The sequence below is a fragment of the Zerene cesonia genome, chromosome 7 (assembly GCF_012273895.1).
Source record: "Zerene cesonia ecotype Mississippi chromosome 7, Zerene_cesonia_1.1, whole genome shotgun sequence".
Taxonomy (NCBI): Eukaryota; Metazoa; Arthropoda; class Insecta; order Lepidoptera; family Pieridae; genus Zerene; species Zerene cesonia.
The window spans coordinates 413,233-421,841 of NC_052108.1; the positions used below are offsets into that span (position 1 = coordinate 413,233).

General features: G+C 42.4%; 3 protein-coding genes and 1 long non-coding RNA gene across 4 annotated transcripts in view; 1 reads left to right on the forward strand and 3 right to left on the reverse strand.

Annotated features, from left to right (window-relative positions):
- Positions 1-1,805, forward strand: part of LOC119828180 (TATA element modulatory factor) — a 7,567-nt gene extending 5,762 nt beyond the window's left edge. The window contains exons 10-11 of the mRNA XM_038350280.1: positions 3-59; positions 231-1,805. Coding sequence (XP_038206208.1) covers positions 3-59; positions 231-383 — 210 coding nt within the window. The 3' untranslated portion in view covers positions 384-1,805. The remainder of the gene's footprint in view (positions 1-2; positions 60-230) is intronic.
- A 1,475-nt stretch (positions 1,806-3,280) lies between these two features.
- On the reverse strand, positions 3,281-6,027 carry LOC119840733 (extensin-like). The gene is made up of 5 exons (XM_038367453.1): positions 5,973-6,027; positions 5,562-5,779; positions 5,205-5,293; positions 4,785-4,984; positions 3,281-4,412 (listed from the first exon to the last, which is right to left on the reverse strand). Exons 2-5 carry the CDS (start codon positions 5,576-5,578, stop codon positions 4,335-4,337), a joined length of 384 nt encoding a protein of 127 aa, XP_038223381.1. The 5' UTR covers positions 5,579-5,779; positions 5,973-6,027; the 3' UTR covers positions 3,281-4,334.
- Positions 6,028-6,051: 24 nt separating this feature from the next.
- On the reverse strand, positions 6,052-7,174 carry LOC119840734. Its single transcript, XR_005288322.1, has 3 exons — positions 7,135-7,174; positions 6,622-6,720; positions 6,052-6,161 (listed from the first exon to the last, which is right to left on the reverse strand). It is a non-coding gene; the product is annotated as an uncharacterized LOC119840734 (long non-coding RNA).
- Positions 7,175-8,459: 1,285 nt separating this feature from the next.
- Positions 8,460-8,609, reverse strand: part of LOC119828181 (serine/threonine-protein kinase SMG1) — an 89,708-nt gene continuing 89,558 nt past the window's right edge. The window contains exon 7 of the mRNA XM_038350281.1: positions 8,460-8,598. Coding sequence (XP_038206209.1) covers positions 8,460-8,598 — 139 coding nt within the window. The remainder of the gene's footprint in view (positions 8,599-8,609) is intronic.

Sequence of the window (8,609 nt, forward strand, 5' to 3'; positions counted from 1 at the left end):
AGCGGGACGCGCTGCGGCAGCACGTGGCTGCGCTGACTCAGCAGCTGGAGCACTCGCAGGTAAGTGTGCGAAACATAAAAATGTTTAATTTGGCATTTCATTAATTTACTGTTACCAAGTTCGAGTAGATGATGATTTTTATCAATTTTTATCGACGTTTAAATTTCTAGGAAAAATAATAATGCCTGTAAAATAATATAAAAGCTCAATAGTAATATTTTGATGTGCAGAACGTGCAGGAGCAGTACGACGCGCTGCTGCAGATGTACGGAGAGAAGGAGGAGCAGGTGGAGGAGCTGCGGCTCGACCTGCACGACGTCACGCAGCTCTACAAGGCGCAGCTCGACGAGCTCGTCGCCTTCCGCCAGCGGGACGCGCGCTAGGCCGCGTGACAGCCCGCGTGTCACCCGCGCGCGTCACACGTGACACGCGACACGCGAGAGCTGGAACATCAAACTACCGTGATGATACAACTAACACGCAATTCTATAGAACACGCTTGTGACAACCCTAGTACACACACTATAAAATAATTCACACGTGACAGCCCTAGCCCACATATACGTGTGTATAAACAAAAAAACAAACGGTCGTGTATATAATGCCAATAAATATGAAATTGCGGAGTGTGATTGGAGTTTGTTTTATGTAACGCTCATAGGAGTCTGCGGATAGTATCGAAATCTTAGTTTATTGTGAAGCATCTAAAACTTTCTCCAGGAAAGCCGTAAAAATCCTGCATCATATGTTTGAATACAAAAGTTTACTTTTGAGTAGAAATTGCTTAGTGAATGCGAATATGAAACATCCTCCCTTTGCTCTCGCCATTTATTCTAAAGGATAATTATTCAATAGTAAAAATAACAATTTACAATAAATTCACATTAACAAAAGCAATTTCAATATTGTTTATATTTTATCATTCTATCACATATTCACATAATATTATCTTATCACTTGTTCTTTTTTCCCCTTTTTTTAAAGTTAATTTCAATATAAATAAAAACGTAATATATAAATATCGAGTTTTATCACAAAACGATGGTCTGATAGTATTCTAAAAACATGCCGTCATTTGTAGGTCGCTAGCAGTTTTAGCTAATTTTATATAGATAATAGACAGATAGTAGTGTACGTTTGTTCATTGATACGGATTACATCACATAGAAATTTGAATACATTTATTTCGAGTCGTATAGTTCCTCGCGATGCTTATGTTTGGAATACCCGAAGTTCAAATATAATTTTATAAACAGAAAATAACAAATATATAATTATATAGCTAATATAACCTTCGATATAGCATAAGTTCCTATATATTTTATTTCATAAAAATTGGTGCATTTTTTATAGAATTTAAATATGGTATGTGGTAAAATTGTACTTTATTTGGGAATTTAGTTATAATTGATTACGGGTGAATCCCTAGAAATCTCGTTATTTTTCCAATACCTAAACATTGTTTTTTCTAGTTATAGTCATGTATGTATTGTACATAAGGTATTTATTGTGATATCAGCGTTCGATTTGTATTGTATATTGTTTGTTATTTTTTATATTTTATTGGATATTATTAAAAAAAAACACGTTTGACATACGTGCGTGATTGATTAATTTTGTTTTTATAATACGGCCATATTGTATTATTGTATTGTTAGGAATTATTTGATGGTTTTAATAAATTGAAATGTAACGTCTTATAAATAAAATGCATGTATTATTTTAGTTATGTAAAGTCAAAGATTGATGAAGCCGCGATCGCTGCGCTTAGATATTATATAAATAAAAAAATATACGTATATATACCCAATGGTTTTATTTTAACTCCTTATCTGAACAAATAATAATAATAATAATAACTGTCTCGGTGGCAGTTCGGAGTGAACAATGACGAGGTTCAGGATCCCCCACCTCTGGATTGCTTTAATTAGCCGTCCAGAGTGGAGATGCAAGAGCTATATGCTCGGGGGTGGAAGTGTCTAATGGCGTAATAGCGGGGAAACCCAATCTGGGCCTGCGGGCCCGCGATGGTGAAACCGGAGCCGCACCTCTACACCCCCAGCCAGTCAGCTGGTGTTGCCCCCTTGTTGCCATTTTAGGTAACTTTTTTGGGAGCCCATCGACCGAACTGGCAAGTCACCGTCTGCCACTCATTTTCAATGTTTCGAAGTTGAAAAGGCAGACGCCCATAGTTTCCCATAGACCCAACCTACCAATCCATCGAACACCCCCTTTCCATAGCCCAGTTTTGTTCCGTTCCATTTTTTGCAATAGTCCTACATCGGCCGCGGACTGCCCAGGGCTGTATCTCTATAGTGCAGTCATGGGCAGGCTGCGGCTGGTGTCCCACAACACATTAAATTCTCTAAAGGGCCTCTGCGTGTTGGATCTGTGTCCCCACGTAAGCCTTCCAAAAGACCGGGTGCTTTCCTTCTGGAGGTACCCGAGTATTATGGAGAGATACACATAATAATAATAAATCTTTATTTCTTAGGTTTTTACATTATTGTACAAGTGGATTGTGACTCAGGCCCTCTTGCTAGGTTATATCTGTGTTAAGAGGACCTGTTCCTTCTCTAGGAGTGATACATATAATAATAAACAAAGAGTTCTAGCATTCACTGATTCATTCCAACTGATTTAAAAACAATATTATTATTTTTTTATTATATTCCATTTAAATTCTATTGAATCTCTGCATTATGATTATGACAACTCAAAAGCGCTTCTAAAGGAAGTCCTGTTGAATAAATCAATATTTCAATACTAATTAAAAATATCTGATGAGTTTGTTTGAGAGCGCTCATCTCAGGAACGAATTTACAGATTAAAAAATCTTATACCATTGGATAAGTAAGTGATCCCTGAGTTTAATACCTACTAAAACAAATCTTTAATTACACGATTGGGATTGTTTTTATTATATACTCATGTCTTACTCATAAATATATTTATGGACAAATAACGTTTTTCCGTATTTAACGTTTTATCGTGATTAAAACAACGAATTCTCACAATTCTTATTAAAAATGTAAAAAAGATACAAAATTCAACTCTACTTTTTAATATTGTCAGGAATTTTATTAAAAAAATCTTATAGCTTGACCCATAATGATTTTTTTTTAGAAAACCGGAAAGCAAGCATTTTTATGATATGAAACAAGGAAACGTCTCCAAATCTTTTTCCCGATTTCGAGAGTCGTTTTACAAATTTGAGTAATCGAATATAGATGATTTCGATTATCAAAGATACTCAAAGACAAAGATAAATAAAACACAATTTAGACATACACCATTTATTATATAATATAGTAATGAAGCGATACAAACATACTCAGGGAACTCCGTCGTCGTAACAAATACCCGATAAAAATATTCTTTTGAATTTTGGAATAATTTAGATGAACATTAAATATTTATAACAACAATTTTAACGTTAACTTACATAAATATAAATAAGATAACAAAAATCCTATCTTACGCCGTCATAATATCAATTATTAAAACTATATGTGAAATATGAATACAGTAGTATAATAAAATGCAAAAGGGTAATTATTACGATAAAATGCGAGTTCCCGCCACAACCACTCTATACACTAAGAAGATATGAAGTTACATTCAACGAGAGCGCATATATATCGCATATGGGAGCTCATTTTCTGAGGTAAAACAAATATGAACAAAAGAAAATGAGGCATTTATCTGAAGTTAAGATTATTTAGCCCGGAATTGAAAGGTATTTTTAAGGGATGTGATTTTTTTTATAAGCAACTGAAGAATCGTCGATGAACGCTCGATATTCCTAAAAGATCTAAGCCTAAATAAAAGTAAGAGATGATTTAATTTTTTTAAACCTCGACTGACATCCAGCGCCCTCTAACCGAAAACGTATACTACTTTAAGTCTAACCAATGAAATAATGCATGCAACTACGTGTAGTCGAACTCGCCGAGCGATTGCGAGACTGCTAGAGCCAACGGCAAGTATCGAGCTGGTGCGGATCGTTTGGAGATCAAAGACCAACAGAGTACGGATAGCAGAAAATGAGCTCAATTAAACCTACAGAGTAGACAAAGCCGTACAACCGAGTCGTGTCGTGGCTGGCCTCTACGGTAAGCGCTAAGAGAGCCCCCGCAGGAGGCCTGTGTCCCGCAGCGGGGCACGTCGGGCTGGTGGTGGCATCCGGGTCCCGTTCGGACCCGGCGGGGTCCCCGTCCGTGGGGCCCGAGAGCGCGCGGGCCGGCGGGCGCAGGCGCAGCTCGGGCGCGTCGCGTGTCGCGTCGTGTCGCGTCGTGCCGCGTAGTGTCGCGTCGTGTCGCGCCGTGTCGCGTTCACACCCAGGCCATCCAACCTTCGTACATCATGCACAGGTTCTCGACGCTCGTCGCTTCCGATATTATGTATTCCACCTGAAACGTCCGGCGCCATGTGTGATCAAACGGTAATAAATATACATTTTAATAATTTCGAAGGTCAGTTTATTTGCTTAAAATTTCATAAATATTACTTTTTGTATGTACGCACACATGCGTTTGAATCTGATTTAATATATTTTGTTGTTTAAATATATGTTCATTTACTTTTTGCATATTTGCAATTTGCCTGATGTGAACGATGTGCGTATGACACAACAGACAAATAGATGTGAATTAACATCTTTATCTGTGTTCAGACCGAGATTATTGTGCACGCTAGTACGTCTATAGCTATATTAATGTTAGTCAGTGTGCGGTGAGTGGATTCAGACACGTGTATAACTATATCTATATCACAACTAGCACCTGTTCGTGTGGCGTAGCGCGGCGGGAAGGTGTCGCGTGCGGGTGCGCGGGTGCCGGCGGGGGCGCGGGTGCCGGCGGGTGGGCAGGTGCCGGCGGGTGCGCGGGGTGCGCGGGGTGCGCGGGGGGCGGCAGGTCGCGGCCCTCGAGCCGCAGGCGCACGCGCCGCCAGACGCCGGCACCTACGGAGCTGCGACGCTCGCCTGTACACACAAAAATAAAACTAATCACCAAACGCTTTATACTTTTACTCACGTTTCAAACACTTATATTAACAGATATTCTTACAAGAACCTTTTAAATATATCTAAAGATTAATAAAAAATACCAAACTCAACTATATAGCAAAGGTCCCAATGAAGGTCCCTGAAGAACTTCAACGAAAATTAACAAAATAAATTAATAAATTAAAAATACAATAACCGTGTTTGTTGGAAGGTCTCGCCGCCGAGCCGAGAGCGGTCTGCCGCGTCAGCTTTTTGTTGCCGCTCTCCGACAGATTATTGGGAAGTCTGAAATACGTAAATACGTTGCAATTATGATATATATTATATATGATATATACAATAGGTTTGCCAATAATAAAAAATGACAATTTGAGTTATTAAGCAGGCATACATGCGTTAACTTTTTTAAGTTATAAATTTATAACGTTATATCCGAGGATTTATTTGTTCCGATATGTATATTATATGCACATTTTAAAGTGATGATTAACATCTTCAAAAAAACAACATCCTATTGTTAAATTAAGTACGGATTGTCTCCACCGATACTCACTCGAAAAGCATATTCATGAGTTCCGGCAGGTCGGTGAGGAGCGCGGCGGCGCAGCGCGCAGCCTCCGCCACCTGCGCCGCCTCGGCCGGCCGCTCCGCCCCCGCCGGCCCCGCCGCCCCCGCCGCCCCCGCCGCCCCCGCGGGCTCGCCGCACGCCGTGTCCAGCGCGTCGCTGGCCGCCTGCCAGCGCTCCAGGAACTCGCTGGCTGCGTTGTCGCCCTGTACGTTCGTGTTATACGCGTTATTTTATTGGTAAATAAAAAATGAACAATTAATTAATAAATTTTTAATAAAATTCAAGAAATTATGCGAAATTTTCCAATGAAGTTTGTGTATGTGCTGTGATAGGGTTGACATAATGGTATAAGGCTGTAGAGTGTAGAGTGTAGAGCGTAGAGGCGAGTGCGCTGACCTGCGCGCAGTGGTCGAGCGGCGCGCGCAGCTCGTGCAGCAGCGCGTTGCGGCGCGCGCGGGGCGGGCGCGCGGCGGCGGCGGCGGCCCGCAGCGCGGCGCCGGCCCGCGCGCGCCGCTCGCCCGCCGCGCCCGCCGCGCCGCGCGCCAGCGACGACATCTCGCGCACGAGGGCCGACACGCTCTCCACCTGCATGACAATAATATACATTTATTTATTCATCAAAAAAGATTTTTAAATTTTGGGCAGCCAAGGCTAACCTATTGGAATACGTTAATGGTACCACGGAAGAGCTCTAAACTAAAATGAAATCTATGCTAAACATACAGATTTCTCCCAGCCGTTTGACTTGGTGGATCATGAAATTTTCATCCAAAAGTCTTATCATGCAGATATTTATGACTCTTTCGTCAAATGGTGCGAGTATATCTACGTAATAGATCCCAATTAGTTGTACCTAAAGGTCATAAGTAAACCGCCCGACCTGTACTCTCAGGCGTACCTCAAGGTACACACCTCGGACCTATCTTGTTTTAGTGTTCATAAACAACCTAGGTTGTACCAAAACATCTTAGATTCAAAAGAGGATAGAAAATAAAAAAGCAACCTTTACAATAATAAAATTAATTTAAAAAAAATCGACACAAACCCAGTGCGCGTCGATGCCACTGTCCGGGTGTAGCATCTCGAGCAGCGACTCCTCCACCGGTGACACCTGCAGGGAATACTTCTGCGCCAACGTGCACGCCTGAAATATTTTATTGAAATGTGAGTTGATGATCAATTAAAAGTATCGTTTTAATATGAATTGGAGAGTTACAATGCAAGGTCAACAAGTATTTATATATTATTTTCTTGGGTTTGATTTACGGGAGTATTATACATTTAGAAATTTAAAAATAATGTCTCCTCGTGACCACGCTCGCTGAAAAGTATTCGAAACGTCGGGTTAATAATATAATGAATAAATCGCGTTTAAAATCCGTTAAAAAAAATTATATATTTTGTTAAGGTTGCGCTTTGCTGCGTGAAGTGCATGGAACGTACTTTTTTTTTTTCAAGTCTGAGAAATATGTTTGTATTAATTAGAATGTAAGTGTGATCGCATTGGATGGAAAGGGGGTAGGGGTGGTGTAGGGGTGGTGTACGGGTGGGGATGTACCTTCTCCCAGTGCGCGAGCGCGGTGCGCGCGGTGCGGGCGGCGCGCGCGGGGCGCGGCGCGCGGGGCGCGGCGAGCGCGGCGAGCGTGCGCGCGTGCGCGGCCAGGTGCGCGGCGGCGGCGCGCAGGCGGGCGGCGCGCGCGCGGGCCGCGCCCCACGCGCCCTCCAGCTGCTGCACCACGCCGCGCAGCATCGGGTTCGCGCCGGCGCCCCACTTCACTCTGCAATCGGTTCCACGTCAGCGCACAATCTTAGGCCATTTATTGTATGAGGTAATCGAGTATCATAAGGAAAGATATCTCATTTTCTGACAGCGCGGAAATGATTGAGATCGTTACGATCAGGTTCATTAATTATATAAATTTTTGAAGTGAAACTTCTTTAGAATCGTTGTGATTTCAAACCTGATGCAACCGAAAAACGACAGATAAGAGACACAAATACAAAAATGTGTATGATGAAGTCGGCAAAGAATGAGACAGAAATATATATGCTATTTTATATTCATATCATTCTTTTTCTCGATTTACTGGTTTCACTCTATCGTGTGTAAATCGCACACACATTTTTTTTTATAAAAAATGATATCTCATAGACAGATATCTTCTTTCTTTTCTCTTTCTTCAGAGAAACACAAAGTTTGGTAAATAAAAAGATATTTCCGATAACAAAAAAATCCAATACCAATACTGAATGACTTGTGCTACATAGCTCGCTTATGTGACAAGTGGTAGGTGCGGACAGATGGGGCGCGTTACCTCTGGTGCGCGTTGTGCAGCGCGGCGTGCGCGCGCGCCAGCGCGGCGGCGAGGCGCTCGCCCGCGCCCGCCAGCTCGGCGCCGCGCCGCGCCACCGCCGCGTGCGGCGCGTGCGTCGCCTGCGCCTCCCCGCCGCTCTGCAGCACCTGCCACCCGCGTACACACACAATGACAATTGGATTCACTCACGCTCGCTTACAATATTCGATCTCGAGTTCGATATTGAAAACCAGCGTTATCGAAACATTGTGATGAGTTATTCATTCGAACCAGTTAATAATAATAAATTGCTTGATATCTAGACATGATCATAACAATTACAAAATGACAGATTATAATTTTAGTTAAGCAATTGTTTCTATTACAAATTTTTGTAAGAGTTCTTACTGGTTGACAAAATTTTGTTCACAAAAAGGTCATTAATTTGATGTTACTTTTAACTAAAATCGTTGCATAATTTGAAAATATTTCACATCATATTAAAGGGAACAAAAAAGACGCAACTTTTCAGATAAATGAGTAAGTATTGTGAAGTGTTTATATAAAACGATAAACTCAAATAGGCAAGTCACCTCGGCGTGCAGGTGCGTGTGCGCGGCGGCCCGCAGGCGCGCGGCGCGGGCGGCGGCGCGCGCGCAGTCGGCCGCCCGCAGCGCGGCGCCGGCGCGGTGCGCGCGCGCCCGCCCCGCCGCCACCCGCGCCGCCAGCTCGGCGCCGC